The sequence below is a fragment of the Pristiophorus japonicus genome, chromosome 12, assembly GCF_044704955.1.
Source record: "Pristiophorus japonicus isolate sPriJap1 chromosome 12, sPriJap1.hap1, whole genome shotgun sequence".
Classification (NCBI taxonomy): Eukaryota; Metazoa; Chordata; class Chondrichthyes; family Pristiophoridae; genus Pristiophorus; species Pristiophorus japonicus.
The window spans coordinates 39390005-39407450 of NC_091988.1; the positions used below are offsets into that span (position 1 = coordinate 39390005).

At 51.1% G+C, this 17446-nt stretch overlaps 1 protein-coding gene across 11 annotated transcripts in view; it reads left to right on the forward strand.

Moving 5' to 3' along the window:
• ptpdc1a (protein tyrosine phosphatase domain containing 1a) overlaps nucleotides 1–17446 on the forward strand; it is a 196380-nt gene that overhangs the window by 66736 nt on the left and 112198 nt on the right. For 7 of the 11 annotated variants that reach the window (XM_070895334.1, XM_070895336.1, XM_070895337.1 and 4 more), the window contains exons 3-6: nucleotides 1757–1787; nucleotides 3515–3661; nucleotides 4050–4103; nucleotides 11914–12083. Coding sequence is in view for 7 of the 11 variants with exons in the window: in XM_070895326.1 (XP_070751427.1) it covers nucleotides 12059–12083 (25 nt within the window). In the remaining 4 variants the exon portion in view is untranslated. The remainder of the gene's footprint in view (nucleotides 1–1756; nucleotides 1788–3514; nucleotides 3662–4049; nucleotides 4104–11913; nucleotides 12084–17446) is intronic. The other 4 variants (XM_070895328.1, XM_070895327.1, XM_070895330.1 and 1 more) reach the window with 4 other exon arrangements.

Sequence of the window (17446 nt, forward strand, 5' to 3'; positions counted from 1 at the left end):
TAAAGTCATTCATTTTGAAATGTGAAACATATGCATGATTAAAGGCTGACCAATAACAGCAGAGCAACAGGGTTTTTGGGATGACTATTCATCAAAACATTTTCAGTGTACATGCAGCTATTATCAGCAAGGCTAATTGAATTTTGGGATGCATTTCAAAGGAATTTGACTAAACTGAAACAGGTTGTTTTAATGTTGTATAGATCACTGTGGCTACATTGGAATATGGCATGCAATCCATATTCTTTTGAAAGTAGAAAAGAATATTGATGCATTGAATCCATTCAAAAGGATATTGGTAAAAATGAGGGTTCAAAAGGGGGAGTGAAATTGGGGTGTTAAATTTTTAAAGTTTGAAAAATTAGCATTAAGCGCAAATCATTTTAAACAATTTGGCAAGCGCTCCACTTCCTTCCTGGAGCGCAGTCAGCAGAAGGCGGGGCGGTGAGTTGAGCAGTGCTGCACACTGGGCCGTGCAGCAATGCCGTGGTGAAAGACTCCTTCCCTCCCTTAAAGGGAATGGCCATTGCTGTGGGCTCTGCAAAGGAAAACAAACTTACCGTCTCCGTGACGGCAGCCACGATCCCGCCTGATGAGCCCGGCACTCGAGCAGAGTGCTGGGGTGATCGATTGTGAGCAGAAATCCGTGAAAAAAGCTGCAAAAGAAGTAATTATTATTATATATGTTATGTAATGATATGTGTATCGTCCCAGTACCTTAAATGTAATGTAAGTACTATGCCACACCACAGAGAGCGCTGTGGTGGGAAACCCTGGTAGCACCTGTAACAAGGACTATATAAGGCTGACCACCACACCTGGGAGGCACTCTGGAGCTGAACAATAAAGGACGAAGGTCACAGCAGTTAGACTTACACGAGACCGTGTGGAGTCAGTGATTTGTGTGCTACATACACCACAATATATATATATTTTTTTTACTTAGCTTGGCCACCTCGCCTTTAAGCATCGCCCCACAGCAGCCGGCTGCCCGATGCACGCCTCATACAGCTGTCAATGCTTTCGCCTGGCGCTGCTGCAGGGGACGGAACGAAATTTATGGAGTGATGCACACTGATGTCATGATATCCGGGCGAAGGAGATCGGGATGTAACGCCGTAGTGTCAATGCAAAACTCTCGCCGAATATAGTGGGAGTTGCTGATCTCGCCATGCCCGGTTGCAAAACCATTTGCGCCCCGTTATCGCCCACCGCAGGCACTAACTGGAGGAGCAAAGGAACCCAATTTCGCCCCCAGGAGCTTTAACTTATTTGGAGAGGAATACAGAATTAAATGTAGTCTATATATCTAAGTAACACTAAAATAAATTAACAGCGCCATTCTCACTTTTGTAAATGGTGATCGGATTTGTGTAGAGATACTGTTAAAGGGGAATGTAATACCAGAAATGAAGTCACTTTCTATGACCTTATTCACTGTTGTCTCTATTTACTACAAATGTTTTCTCGACTGTTTATGTCTCTGGTGATCAGTTACTTGGGCTTTCTAGATTGCTTATTAAACTATGAATTGTTGGCTAGAGTTATAAATTTGGGTCTGCCATAGATACCTTTTTTGGTTCAGTGCTATTAGTCACTTCCATAAGTGACCTGAATGTCTTTATTTTAAGGGAGTTGACTTGCACTGTTCTATATGTACTTGCATAATTGCTTAATTTGGGAGAAGGGAGTGTAACAAAAGTGTCACCTCGTAACTTGAATTTGATATTTGTCTCTTGTCGTTTATTTTTTTCAGTCTCTCTGAAGACAGACCAAACAAACACTAGGTGAGATAAGGCTTGATACATGGAAGCCTAGATCATAGAACCATAGAATGATGTGGCATAGAAGGAGACCATTCATCCCATCGTGCCTGTGTCGGCTCTTTGAAGGAGCTTACCAACTAGTCCCACTTCCCTAGCTCTTTCTCCATAGCCCTGAAATGTTTTCTCTTCACGTATTTATCCAATTTCCTTTTGAAAGTTACTATTGAATCTGCTGCCGCCACCCTTTCAGGCAGTTCATTCCAGATCAAGACAACGCGCTGGATAATTTATTTTCCCTCCTGTCACCTCTGGTTCTTTTGCCAACTTACCTTAAATCTATGTCCTCTGGTTACTGACCTCTTTGCCACTGGAAACAGTTTCTCTTAATTTACTCAATCAAAACCCTTCATGATTTTGAACACCTCTGTCAAATCTCCCCTTAACCCTCTCTGCTCGAAGGTTTAGTAGAGTCCAGACTGAGTAGTTGTCCTCCCTCCTCTTCCTCCTCCCTCCTCTTCCTCCTCCCTCCTCTTCCTCCTCCACCCACTCCCTCCAACATTGGCTTTGGTGGGGACCTTCCTTCTCATTTCATTATACTTGCTCCTAAATAAATGAATTTGATGATCCATACAGCAAAGAAAATTGTGTACGTATACCTCCAGGTCTCTCCGGTTCCTGCATCCCCTTTAAAACTAACAATTTGCTTTTCTCCCCACAATACATAGAGCATACTGAACAGCAGTTATGATCGGGCTAACTTATCCAATCAGTACAACCTATCTTTGTCCAATAATGCAAAATAAAAACACACCATGCTTCCCTACATCAGTAAGCCATCTTACTTGACTTAAAATGAAATTACTTTTAACTGTCTTCCAGAATTTCTAATCTAGTCTCTGAAAGCGCTTGCAACTTTCTCTTATTTAAGTAAACCTGGGGCAATTTATTCCCTTATTTGGTTGGTGCTTCCCAGGAAATGTGAGAACTGCTTGGCATCAATCCACAAGCTTCTTTATAAATGGGCATCAAATTATTTGTGAAACACCTTGTGAAAATGAGCATATTTGTGCCCTAACAAGTTCATTCCAGTCAAGTGACAGTGTATATTTTGTTCTGATTTATTTTGGAAGAAGTGGTAAATCTTTCTTTTGAATTGCTGGTGTTAACAGTGTGAAACATTACATTTATATTAAAAACTCCCATTTCCCCACCCCCCCCAGAATAAAACAACTATTCCTGTGCGACTGTTGGGTCCATCATCTTAAGCAACGATAATTGAGCTCACTGTGGATGTGTTGTTCTGCCCATCAGTCTGACCCCCATTTCCCAAGTGTTCTGTACAGGGGCAGATGTAATAAGCACTCCTGCAGATCCAGAGTCAGCATGGTGGAGATGGATCAGCTGAGTTGGTGTGAGATTGTAACTATTTTATTTTTAATGATCTTTGGAGGAGTGAAAGAACATTAAAATGACATTTGACTTATTCTTGTGGTGTTGGTGGGGGGAGACTTTTTTTTAAGCATCCATTTTAGACGAGTGTATTTAAAACTGGAAAATCTACTTAATAATTTTGGTTGAAGCTATTTTAATTTTTCATTATAAACTATGGCAATTCCTATGTAAATTATATAGTTTATGTTTCACTTTACCCTGCTTAGTAATAGGTGTCATTCAAAGGTGATGTTTTGAACATTTAATGAACCTACATTTGCTGACAGCATGTTGAATTTAAGCATTTGTGATTTTAGCAGAGAAGGTGAAGATTTGTTTGTCAGCAGAGCTCGTCAGCTTTGAAAATTCAACAAGTTAAGGGCACAGCTGCTCAAAGCTTTGGTTGCCACATTGAACAGCCGTGAGATTAAATGATGATCAATATAGGAAGGAAAGGGATTCAGGTGAGGGATGGAGAAATGTATCTAAACCAGAGCCCAAAGTTGCTATTACCTTAGCTGATCTAATAAATCTTTTAAGCTTCTGACCCTTCTTAAATCTCAGGCAGAAATCCTTAATTGGATCATTAAGTTGTACACTGCTAATCTAAACAAAAGTCAAGCATGCTGCTCCTGTACAGTCACACAAGGTATATTTAAATGTCAAGATGCAGTTGATTTGATATTTGTACATTGGATCCATGCAAGGCACCTTAGCTTAAACATAAGTATATTTACCCACTGGACAGTAAAGGGTCCCTGCTTTCAAAATTTCGCTTTGCCGATGATTGTGTGTGTGTAAATAACTACTCAGTGGCCTTTATGTAATGCAGTGTCTAATTTCTCTCTTTAGGCCCTTCAGCCATGTGAACACTAGGAGCAGCGGATAGTAACTCCACCTTTTGTGGTGAGTATTATTAACCTTTTTTAATTGCACGCAATTATGGCTGGAATCTTTCCTCATTAAGGATAAAACTTTGGGCAATAATGCTCTCTTTCTCTGTCCACTGAGCCACAGCTTACACTCGACACAAACCAACCTAGAATTAGCCTAGGATCATATTATTAACATCATTAACCTCAACTATCAGCTGCTTTATTCTGTGAAGCACTTTGTTTAATGCATGCAAGTATTGATTTCCATCGAGTTTTCCATGGAATTTCTTCACAGGAAATTATGGTTTGCTGTAAAATCAAATCATTTATTTAGGAGAAAGTATAATGAATTGAGAAGGAAGGACCCCCCCAGCTAATAGTGGAGGGGTTGAGTGGAGGCGGAGGAAGCGGAGGGAGAACAACTACTAGTCTGGACTCTTAAATCTATTTCATTACAGCCACAAATCAATATTTAAAGTGAGGCAAGCTGCTCAGCAATGAATGTACAAGATTTTAAGTGAAATGGAAAGATTCATGTAGTATGTGAACATGAACACAGGCTTAATTTATCCTGTTTCTGATAATGGCTTTTCCTCCAAGGCCTTATTCAGAATTTTACATAATTATAATTGCTTGTTTGACCCTTCTTAATGCCATATCCATACCCAGAATTGTGACATGCAAACTCGCATGATTGACTAAGACCTCCCTGACTGTTAATTGTTTTTGCCATTAAAGCAGGTTGCAGGCCTGAGCAGAAAGGAAATTCTTGCAGTACTGTGGGTAGGGTTAGGTCATCTTAAATTGTTTAATATTAGTAAGTGGCTGACCTGCTCTTCCTGCATGTTAAATTAACATGCTGTCTAGTTAACGGGAAATGAACTTGGCCAAATAAGTAATATTATGCAGTCGAAAAAGTAATGCATTGCATAATTCACTCATCTGCTACTTGTAATGTCTTACACAAGAAACAATTATGGCTACTTGAGGAAATGTTTTTAAGTACAATTTTTTTTGAATTGGTTGTACAGATTTTTTCTTGTTTGGTGTAATTCTTGGTTTTAACTGCAACTTTTATTCACTGGACAGGAACTAACTGGTAAAGTATGTAACAGTAATAGTTGCAATTCAAGATTTAGGTTTCTAGCTTAATTTTTAACATACAATATATTTTTGAAACCAGTTATTCTAAATCCAGATCCATTAACTGATCATTTTAATTTGGAACAGCAGCAATCTTCAGTTTATTTTTAAAAGCTCTCTCTCTCTCGGCATCTCTCTTTTTTTTTTTCTCTCTCTTTTTCTCCCTCTCTCGTTCTCGTTCTCGCTCTCGTTCTCTCTCGTTCGTCCTCTCCCTCTCCCTCTCCCTCTCCCTCTCCCTCCCCCTCGCTCGCGCGCGCGTTCTCTCCCTCCCCCCTCGCTCGCGCGCGCGTTCTCTCCCTCCCCCCTCGCTCGCGCGCGCGTTCTCTCCCTCCCCCCTCGCTCGCGCGCGCGCGTTCTCTCCCTCCCCCCTCGCTCGCGCGCGCGTTCTCTCCCTCCCCCCTCGCTCGCGCGCGCGTTCTCTCCCTCCCCCCTCGCTCGCGCGCGCGTTCTCTCCCTCCCCCCTCGCTCGCGCGCGCGCGCGTTCTCTCCCTCCCCCCCTCGCTCGCGCGCGCGTTCTCTCCCTCCCCCCCTCGCTCGCGCGCGCGTTCTCTCCCTCCCCCCCTCGCTCGCGCGCGCGTTCTCTCCCTCCCCCCTCGCTCGCGCGCGCGTTCTCTCCCTCCCCCCTCGCTCGCGCGCGCGTTCTCTCCCTCCCCCCTCGCTCGCGCGCGCGTTCTCTCCCTCCCCCCTCGCTCGCGCGCGCGTTCTCTCCCTCCCCCCTCGCTCGCGCGCTCTCTCCTTCCCTCCCCCCTCGCTCGCGCGCTCTCTCCCTCCCCCCTCGCTCGCGCGCTCTCCTTCCCTCCCCCCTGGTGCGCGCGCTCTCTCCTTCCCTCCCCCCTGGTGCGCGCGCTCTCTCCTTCCCTCCCCCCTGGCGCGCGCGTTCTCTCCTTCCCTCCCCCCTGGCGCGCGCGCTCTCTCCTTCCCTCCCCCCTGGCGCGCGCGCTCTCTCTCCTTCCCTCCCCCCTCGCGCGCGCGCTCTCTCCTTCCCTCCCCCCTCGCGCGCGCGCTCTCTCCTTCCCTCCCCTCGCGCGCTCTCTCCTTCCCTCCCCTCGCGCGCTCTCTCCTTCCCTCCCCCTCGCGCGCGGCTCTCTCCTTCCCTCCCCCCTCGCGCGCGCGCGCTCTCTCCTTCCCTCCCCCCTCGCGCGCGCGCGCGCTCTTCCTTCCCTCCCCCCTCGCGCGCGCGCGCTCTCTCCTTCCCTCCCCCCTCGCGCGCGCGCGCTCTCTCCTTCCCTCCCCCCTCGCGCGCGCGCGCTCTCTCCTTCCCTCCCCCTCGCGCGCGCGCGCTCTCTCCTTCCCTCCCCCCTCGCGCGCGCGCGCTCTCTCCTTCCCTCCCCCCTCGCGCGCGCGCGCTCTCTCCTTCCCTCCCCCCTCGCGCGCGCGCGCTCTCTCCTTCCCTCCCCCCTCGCGCGCGCGCGCTCTCTCCTTCCCTCCCCCTCGCGCGCGCGCGCGCGCTCTCTCCTTCCCTCCCCCCTCGCGCGCGCGCGCTCTCTCCTTCCCTCCCCCCTCGCGCGCTCTCTCCTTCCCTCCCCCCTCGCGCGCGCGCGCTCTCTCCTTCCCCTCCCCCCTCGCGCGCGCGCGCTCTCTCCTTCCCTCCCCCCTCGCGCGCGCGCGCTCTCTCCTTCCCTCCCCCCTCGCGCGCGCGCGCTCTCTCCTTCCTTCCCCCCTCGCGCGCGCGCGCTCTCTCCTTCCCTCCCCCCTCGCGCGCGCGCGCGCTCTCTCCTTCCCTCCCCCTCGCGCGCGCGCGCTCTCTCCTTCCCTCCCCCCTCGCGCGCTCTCTCTTCCCTCCCCCCTCGCGCGCGCGCGCGCGCTCTCTCCTTCCCTCCCCCCTCGCGCGCGCGCGTCTCTCCTTCCTCCCCCCTCGCGCGCGCGCGCTCTCTCCTTCCCTCCCCCCTCGCGCGCGCGCGCTCTCTCCTTCCCTCCCCCCCTCGCGCGCGCGCGCTCTCTCCTTCCCTCCCCCCTCGCGCGCGCGCGCTCTCTCCTTCCCTCCCCCCTCGCGCGCGCGCGCTCTCTCTTCCCTCCCCCTCCCTCCCGCGCGCGCGCTCTCTCCTTCCCTCCCCCCTCGCGCGCGCGCGCTCTCTCCTTCCCTCCCCCCTCGCGCGCGCGCGCTCTCTCCTTCCCTCCCCCCTCGCGCGCGCGCGCTCTCTCCTTCCCTCCCCCCTCGCGCGCGCGCGCGCGCGCTCTCTCCTTCCCTCCCCCTCGCGCGCTCTCTCCTTCCCTCCCCCCTCGCGCGCGCGCGCTCTCTCCTTCCCTCCCCCCTCGCGCGCGCGCTCTCTCCTTCCCTCCCCCCTCGCGCGCGCGCTCTCTCCTTCCCTCCCCCCTCGCGCGCGCGCTCTCTCCTTCCCTCCCCCCTCGCGCGCGCGCTCTCTCCTTCCTCCCCCCTCGCGCGCGCGCTCTCTCCTTCCCTCCCCCCTCGCGCGCGCGCTCTCTCCTTCCCTCCCCCCTCGCGCGCGCGCTCTCTCCTTCCCTCCCCCCTCGCGCGCGCGCTCTCTCCTTCCCTCCCCCCTCGCGCGCATGCGCGCTCTCCTTCCCCCTCCCACCTCGCGCTCTCTCCCTCCCCCTCCCCCGCTCTCTCCCTCCCCCTTCCCCCTCCCCCCTCCCTCTCCCCCCTCGCGCTCTCTCCCTCCCCTCTCCCCCCCCCCTCCCTCCTCCCGCGCTCTCTCACTCCCCTCCCCCCTCGCGCGCGCGCGCTCTCTCTCTCACTCCCCCTCGCGCTCTCTCTCCCTCCCCCCTCGCGCGCTCTCTCTCCCTCCCCCCTCGCGCTCTCTCTCACCCTCCCCCTCCCGCGCGCTCTCTCCCTCCCCCTCCCCCCTCCCGCGCTCTCTCCCTCCTCCCTCCCCCTCCCCCCTCCCCCCTCCCCCCTCCCGCGCTCTCTCCCTCCCCCCTCCCGCGCTCTCTCCCTCCCCCTCCCCCCTCCCCCCTCGCGCGCGCTCTCTCCCTCCCCCCTCGCGCGCGCTCTCTCCCTCCCCCTCGCGCGCCGCTCTCTCCCTCCCCCTCGCCGCGCTCTCTCCCTCCCCCCTCGCGCGCGCTCTCTCCCTCCCCCCTCGCGCGCGCTCTCTCCCTCCCCCCTCGCGCGCGCTCTCTCCCCTCCCCCCTCGCGCGCGCTCTCTCCCTCCCCCCTCGCGCGCGCTCTCTCCCTCCCCCCTCGCGCGCGCTCTCTCCCTCCCCCCTCGCGCGCGCTCTCTCCCTCCCCCCTCGCGCGCGCTCTCTCCCTCCCCCCTCGCGCGCGCTCTCTCCCTCCCCCCTCGCGCGCGCTCTCTCCCTCCCCCCTCGCGCGCGCTCTCTCCCTCCCCCCTCGCGCGCGCTCTCTCCCTCCCCCCTCGCGCGCGCTCTCTCCCTCCCCCCTCGCGCGCGCTCTCTCTCCCTCCCCCCCTCGCGCGCGCTCTCTCCCTCCCCCCTCGCGCGCGCTCTCTCCCTCCCCCCTCCGCGCGCGCTCTCCCTCCCCCCTCGCGCGCGCTCTCTCCCTCCCCCCTCGCGCGCGCTCTCTCCCTCCCCCCTCGCGCGCGCTCTCTCCCTCCCCCCTCGCGCGCGCTCTCTCCCTCCCCCCTCGCGCGCGCTCTCTCCCTCCCCCCTCGGCGCGCTCTCTCCCTCCCCCCTCGCGCGCGCTCTCTCCCTCCCCCCTCGCGCGCCGCTCTCTCCCTCCCCCCTCGCGCGCGCTCTCTCCCTCCCCCCTCGCGCGCGCTCTCTCCCTCCCCCCTCGCGCGCGCTCTCTCCCTCCCCCCTCGCGCGCGCTCTCTCCCTCCCCCCTCGCGCGCGCTCTCTCCCTCCCCCCTCGCGCGCGCTCTCTCCCTCCCCCCTCGCGCGCGCTCTCTCCCTCCCCCCTCGCGCGCGCTCTCTCCCTCCCCCCTCGCGCGCGCTCTCTCCCTCCCCCCTCGCGCGCGCTCTCTCCCTCCCCCCTCGCGCGCGCTCTCTCCCTCCCCCCTCGCGCGCGCTCTCTCCCTCCCCCCTCGCGCGCGCTCTCTCCCTCCCCCCTCGCGCGCGCTCTCTCCCTCCCCTCGCGCGCGCTCTCTCCCCCCCGCGCGCGCGCTCTCTCCCTCCCCCTCGCGCGCGCGCGCCTCCCTCCCTCCCTCCCCCCGCCGCGCGCTCTCTCCTCCCCCCTCGCGCGCTCTCCCTCCCTCCCCCGCGCGGCGCTCCTCTCCCTCCCTCCCCCCTCGCGCGCGCGCGCTCTCTCCCTCCCTCCCCCCTCGCGCGCGCGCGCTCTCTCCCCTCCCTCCCCCTCGCGCGCGCGCGCTCTCTCCCTCCCTCCCCCCTCGCGCGCGCGCGCTCTCTCCTTCCCTCCCCCCTCGCGCGCGCGCGCGCTCTCTCCTTCCCTCCCCCCTCGCGCGCGCGCGCGCTCTCTCCTTCCCTCCCCCCTCGCGCGCGCGCGCGCGCTCTCTCCTTCCCTCCCCCCTCGCGCGCGCTCTCTCCTTCCCTCCCCCCTCGCGCGCGCGCGCGCTCTCTCCTTCCCTCCCCCCTCGCGCGCATGCGCGCTCTCCTTCCCCCTCCCCCCTCGCGCGCTCTCCCTCCCCCTCCCCCGCTCTCTCCCTCCCCCTTCCCCCTCCCCCCTCGCGCGCTCTCTTCCTCCCCCCTCCCTCTCCCCCCTCGCGCTCTCTCCCTCCCCTCTCCCCCCCTCCCTCCTCCCGCGCTCTCTCACTCCCCTCTCCCCCCCCCTCGCGCCCGCGCTCTCTCTCTCACTCCCCCCTCGCGCTCTCTCTCCCTCCCCCCTCGCGCGCTCTCTCTCCCTCCCCCCTCGCGCTCTCTCTCACCCTCCCCCCTCCCGCGCGCTCTCTCCCTCCCCCCTCCCGCGCTCTCTCCCTCCTCCCTCCCCCCTCCCCCCTCCCGCGCTCTCTCCCTCCCCCTCCCGCGCTCTCTCCCTCCCCCTCCCCCCTCCCCCCTCGCGCGCGCTCTCTCCCTCCCCCCTCGCGCGCGCTCTCTCCCTCCCCCCTCGCGCGCGCTCTCTCCCTCCCCCCTCGCGCGCGCTCTCTCCCTCCCCCCTCGCGCGCGCTCTCTCCCTCCCCCCTCGCGCGCGCTCTCTCCCTCCCCCTCGCGCGCGCTCTCTCTCCCTCCCCCCTCGCGCGCGCTCTCTCTCCCTCCCCCCTCGCGCGCTCTCTCTCCCTCCCCCCTCCCGTGCGCTCTCGCATTCGCTCTCTTCCCCTCGCTCGCTCGCTCGCACTGGTTTTAAAAGCTTGAAAATTGTCAGGGGAAGAAAATATCGCAGGAGTTAAGTTACATAATTTGAGGTCTTGGGAAGGAATTAATTCAAGTGGAAAATGCTCAGTCTCAATTTCAGCACTGTGACGCTTAGGGGAAGGAATAAGATAGTGCAACATTATGGAAATCTTGGATATAATCGTGCTTTGTGGAAAGTTAAGAGTTGTTGAGGGGAAAAGGAAGTGTTTGTCGCAAAGAGAAAACCCACTTCTTTCACTGTATTCTAGCAATGGAAGAGATGTGGGCATTCACTTTGAGGTCAAGATATAGTGAGGCTATTAAAGTTGATGGGTGAATAACGGGTGTCGCCATGAAAAGTAAGACGTTGCTTGGACTTGTGACATGCGTGAAAAATTGAAAGGAATTAGATTTTTATTGCCCCACCAAAGGACAGTGAGAGATTGGAAATTGTCTCGGCTGAAGGCATGCAACCTGACGGACATTGATAATGTAGAGTACGTGTACAATACTGCTCAAATCAAAGCTGGTATTTACAATTAAAATATACAATTTACAATCTTATCTGATAAATATACTTATGTGACCATGCAGTTGTAAAACAAACTGTAATTTAAAAAAATTTATTCCTGGGATGTGGGCGTCGCTGGCAAGGCCAGCATTTATTGCCCATCCCTAATTGCCCTTGCGAAGATAGTGGTGAGCCGCTGCCTTCAACCGCTGCAGTCCTTGTGGTGAAGGTACTCCCACAGTGCTGTTAGGGAGGGTGTTCCAGGATTTTGACCCAGCGACTATTTCATGAGAAGAACGTTCCATAAAACTAATCCTGAATTACATAGAAATGTTTTACGTAATGTCTGATGTTTTATGAGATGCTATAGAATAATTTACATTATGTTGTAAACTAACAGCTGCAGCACTGAGATGAGGAAAAAGATCTCGGAACACTATCATGTGGCAAAAAATCATGGAGAGCGGTTTTGGAGGGGGATCTTTTCACATAACAGTGCAACAATGAATAAAAACACAGCTTTCTCTATTTTTTGTTTCTGCTTTAGCCTATCAGCACAGCTATTGTAAAACTAAGTATTAATGTATAATAAATTATTTGTGGAGGATTATGTTAGTCACAAACTACAACATTAATACATCGATAAATATAAAAGGAAATGCTTTATCTTGAGTATCTTTAATACAAACACAGCTGATTGTAATTTTTTCCACTTTATTTTCCAACTCCAATATGACAAAGCAATGTGTGTACAGTGGGTGACGTCATTTCTATTTGCAGTAATAATAGCTAATTGACATCTGTTTCCCACCATCTGCACCTTTCTGGGAGCTGGAGTCGCTTTTTTTCTACTTGTTATTGTGATACCAATGGTTCTCCTGTCATGTTGCTCATGGGTGGTCTGGGGCATGGTTGTGATGCTGAGCTGCTAAACTGGCCTTTCCTTTAAACCTACTGGGCCAAGTACTCCCTGGGGGGGATCCAGGTAATCGTATCTGCTGGTAAATTTGAGATCGGTAAATTGCTTACAAATTTCTGATTCCAGGTTAGAAGAACCCGGGATGAAGTCCTTGGCTTTTTCTCTTAATTTTATTTGCAACTGTAATGAAGGATGACATCTGGAGAATGACACATGCGTGCTAGATGCAAAACTTTTTTTTAATACGACTGAATTTCCCAGCGTGCTGCTTATGGTATATCGAAGGATGATGAAAGGTACATTTTATCTTGTAAAATGCAATGTATTGTTTTGCTGCTGCTGCTGCTGAAGTGTAGGTGGGTGTCCTTTTAAGACTACAATGTCTAGCTGATAATTGAACACCAGCTGATTAGGTTAATTACTATTCATGCTGGGGATCAGAACCTTAGCTTTGTTTGTGGGGAAGCCAGCTAGGTGCTTGCAGACAGTGATTCCATTATGTTATGTTTCTGGCGACTGTACACTGTTTTCTGTACACTACAAATGTCAGACTCTTTATTTTATACATTTGGTTAATGATCTTGACATTTCCATTAGCTGAAGTGTGATATCTGAAATGTGATGGACATCTAAAGTGAGATGGATGTGAAGGGCGTGCGTACGTAAAATGTTTGCAGTCATCAATCTCCCATGACGTTGCACATGGAGTCGAGAATAAGTCGAGGAAGGGTGAAGGGTGGGAAATTGTTAGACCAGATAAGACTGAGATGGAACTGCAAGAATAGGAGAGAGGAGGAACGTACAACAGGGGGTGAAATGGTAGAGTGGGGTGTGCTAGGGTGGAGGTTGCAGGAGAGGGAGAGAAAGATATAGTGACAAGCGAGAGTTTGAGAGTTAGAGGTCTGTGGGGGTGGGTGAAGGAAATTGTTGGTTGCCGCAGGATGTTAGAGGCTAAAGGAAGAAGCTGCACTGTTGGAACCAGTGACTCAAATACTTTGAGGAGGAAGGAGAGAAGAAGGGGATGGAGAAGTGCAGAGAAGATAAGGAAAGGGAAAGAGGAGGGGAAAGGGAGAAGGCAGGGGATGGAGAAAGAGGATAAGGGACAGGGAGAATGGTAAGAGGATGGGGTAGTCGAAATAAAAATGGAACGGAGAAAAATGAATCCAATGAAGGTGGCGGTGATCCATGAATTTAAAAGAACCTCATACAGAATGGGGTGAAATGGCAAATAAGTACATTAAAATTGGCAGTGGTGGGGAAAATGAATTAAATAAATTGGGAAGAAAGTGGACAAAATTGAAGATACATTAAAACAAATTGAAAGCGCCGTTGCACATTATCATTAAATAAAGTTCTGAGCTTCAGTCAACAAAATTAATGAAGGACCGTGATATCTCTGGGGAAAATTAATTAAATACAAAGCTGTTAAGAGGCCGATTGGCAAGGATGGGAAGAAACTGAACTTTTCCCTTTGGTTACCAAAGGACTGTTGGTGGTATTGGCAATGAGTGACAGGGCCCGAGTACTGCAAGACCAGCGAGGGGGGGGGGGGAGCAGGTGGGCACTAAGCATGCAACATGGCATGGGGTGACCATTTAACAAATATTGGAAGAATGCAGCTGTGATACTGATGTTCAACAGAAGACGTTGGCAAGCGGCGAGGGCACCAGGAGCTGACCCCATGCTACTCGGCAAAAGTAGTGCTGGGGGCAACATGAAAGAATGCTTTTCTTTGGTCCCAGGGAATCCAATGGACTTGCTTCCACCTAGGTATCTGCCACTCCCTGGGAAATGCACTACTACAGTGACACCCCTGTGGCAACTGTGCAGTCCTGTCGTTAGAATTGGCATAAAGGGCTTGAGTTCAGTTGATCAATGGTTCGGCTGCCCACAGCAGCACCTACAGGAACAGTACCATTAGAATGTTGTGACCACTCACTGTTTTCAATATATAATAGATTAACAAGTCCGAAGTGCTAGAATTAAAAATCCTAAGTTAATAGGAAGTCCTGTTGTTTGGTAGGGGTTAATAGTGTTAATGCAAAGGCTTGTTTCCCTTGTCTACTGTAGCTGCATAAGTAGCTTGTTTCTATACCATAGACAATTGCAGTACAGAGGGAGATCTTTTGTCCCTGTGACTTTTTACCAGAGCAATCAAAGCTGAATCTTCATTGTCCTGCTCTCTCCCCATAGTTTTGTATCCTTTTTCAGCTTCAAATATTATTCAATTTTCTCTTAAAATAGGCAAATGTCTCTGCCTCAATTGCTCCCTGTGGCAAAGCATCCATGTTCTAATAACCTTTTGTAAAGACATTTCACTTAAAGCTTCCCCTCACTCTCTCATTGACAACTTTAAATGTTTGCAAAAGGACATAGACAGGCTAAGTGAGTGGGCAAAAAATTTGGCAGATGGACTATAATGTTGGAAAATGGAAAAAATCAAAGAGCAAGTTAATGGCCCTGAAATTCTGTTTGAGCTCTTCCCGCGGGTGAACGACAGAAAAAGAGAAAAAAGCTGTGCACTTACCTGTTGCTGCTGCGCCCGTTGGAACTTCTGAGCCTGAGGCCTCCCGTGACTGCACGCAGTATTCCAGCTGTGGCCTCACCAATAACCTGTATAACTGTAGCAAGACTTTCCTGCTTTTATACTCCATCCCTTTTGCAATAAAGGCCAAGATTCCATTGGCCTTCCTGATCACTTGTACCTGCATACTAACCTTTTGTGTTTCATGCACAAATACCCCCAGGTACTGCTGTACTGCAGCACTTTGCAATCTTTCTCCATTTAAATAATAACGTTCTCTTTGATTTTTTTCTGCCAAAGTGCATGACCTCACACTTTCCAACATTATACTCCATCTGCCAAATTTTTGCCCACTCACTTAGCCTGTCTATGTCCTTTTGCAGATTTTGTGTGTCCTCCTCACACATTGCTTTTCCTCCCATCTTTGTATCGTCAGCAAACGTGGCTACGTTACACTCGGTCCCTTCTTCCAAGTCGTTAATATAGATTGTAAATAGTTGGGGTCCCAGCACTGATCCCTGCGGCACCCCACTAGTTATTGATTGCCAACCCTAGAATGAACCATTTATCCTGACTCTCTGTTTTCTGTTCATTAGCCAATCCTTTATCCATGCTGATATAGTATCCCCAACCCCTTTTATCTTGTTCAAAATGTCCTGCTACTGCTTTTTTATGTGGCACCTTGTCAAATGCCTTCTGGAAATCCAAATACACCAGATCCACTGGTTCCCCTTGATCCACCCTCTTTGTTACATCCTCAAAGAATTCCAGCAAATTTATCAAACATGACTTCCCCTTCATAAATACATGCTGACTCTGCCTGACCGAATTTTACGTTTCCAAATGTCCTGCTACTGCTTTTTTAATAATGGACTCCAACATTTTCCCAACCACTGCTTTGGAGGCAGTTCAGAGAGGGTTGACATGAGGAAAGGTTGAATAGGTTGGGCCTTTACTCATTGGAATTCAGAAGAATGAGAGGTGATCTTATCGAAACATTTAAGATTATGAAGGGGCTTGACAAGGTGGATGCAGAGAGGATGTTTCCACTGATGGGGGAGACTAGAACTAGAGGGCATGATCTTAGAATAAGGGGCCACCCATTTAAAACAGAGATGAGAAATTTCTTCTCTGAGGGTTGTAAATCTGTGGAATTCGCTGCCTCAGAGAGCTATGGAGGCTGGGACATTGAATAAATTTAAGACAGAAATAGATAGTTTTTTAAACGATAAGGGATAAGGAGTTTGGGGGAACGGGCAGGGAAGTGGAGCTGAGTCCATGATCAGATCAGCCATGATCTTATTGAATGGCGGAGCAGGCTCGAGGGGCTGTATGGCCTACTCCTGTTCCTATTTCTTATGTTCTTAGACAAGCGAACCCTTGTCACTGATTCCCAATTCCCCAATCAGAGGAAATAGTCTTTCCCCATTCATTGTATCATAACTCTTAATTTTTAAAACCTCTAATAAATCTCCTCTCAGATTTCTCTATTGTAGTGGAAATTGCCCCAATGTCCCTCATATCTCCTCACAATTATAGCTTCCCACCAATAAAAAACTATCTATTTCTGTCTTAAACTTATTCAATGTCCCAGCCTCCACAGCTCTCTGAGGCAGCGAATTCCACAGATTTACAACCCTCAGAAGAAATTTCTCATCTCTGTTTTAAATGGGCGGCCCCTTATTCTCTAAGATCATGCCCTCTAGTTCTAGTCTCCCCATCTATGTTCTATGCTTTCTGGCTTTATTGTCCTTTCTATAATAGGATTCCAAAACCAGAATACAGTACTCTAACTGTGGCCTAGCCAATATTTGGTATAAATTTGTCATAATTTATTTAATCCTGTATTCAATGCTCCTATTTATAAAATCCCAAATTCTATTGGCCTTTATTATTGCTTTATCTATCTGCACTTGCACTTTCAGAGTATTATGTATTTGATTGCCACGGTCTCTGTTTATGTGTGCTCTTCAGTGTCTTTCCATTAAATGTATATTCCATTGCTTACTCTTTTACTTGAAATTTATTATCTCTCAAGTATCCGCATTAAATCTAATGTGGCACTTGTCTGCCCATTCTTCTTAACTGTCTTGGTCTTTCTGAAGTCAATTAAAGTTCTCCTCTCTGTTTGACAAACAACCTACTTTTGTGTCATTAGCAAATTTCTAAATTGTGTTCCCTATATTCAGTGCCAAATCAGCTGTATATACCAAGAACAAAATGGATCATCAGTGAACCCTGGAGTATACCACTTCTAACCCTTCTCCAAGGCGGGAACACCCATTTACCCTAACTCTTTTCTGTTTCTCAATCAACCTTCTACGCATGTTGCTACATTTCCATCTCTACCATGTGACTACATTTTTCTAATGAATCTCTTGTGAGACACCTTGTTTAGACACCTTTTGAAAATCCATATACACTACATCTACAACATTCCCTCTATCTAATCAGTCATTCCTTCACAAAATTATGTGTCATTAACCAATCTGTGCTTCTCCTTGATTAACTCATGCATTTATTTCTAAGTGCTGCTAATTTTATCCCAAATTATGGATTCTGAGTTTGCCCACAACTGACGTTGGATGAACTGGTCTCTAGTTACCCAATTTAACCTTCTGTCCCCCACCCCCCAGCCCCATGAATAAAGGTGTTAAATCGGCTACTCTCCATTCCCATAACACAATTTGCATATTTAATGAGGATTAAAAAAGTGTGACCAGAGTCTCTGCTATTTCCTCTCTGACTTTCAACAACCTCGGGTGCATTCCATCCATGCCTAATGACTTATCCTGGAGTTCCACTTATTTTTTCAGAACAAATTCCTTTTCTACAGTTATTTGTTCCATATCCTTCTGTAGTGCAGCTACATTCTTACCTCCACCATCATTTTTCCTTTCATTTTTAATTACTTTTTGAAATTCATTCTCAGGATTTTGGCATTGCTAGGAGGGACAGCATTTATTGCCCATCTCTAGAATGAAAAATGTGGGGGTAGCCTTGAACCATTGAAGGTGTTTGATAAAACTGTGTCTTGCTAAGCCAGGTCAGAGGGCAGTTAAAAGTCAATCTTGTTCGTGTGAGACTGGAGTCATACAAAGGGCAGACTGGGCAAGGACGGGAGGGTTCCTTCCC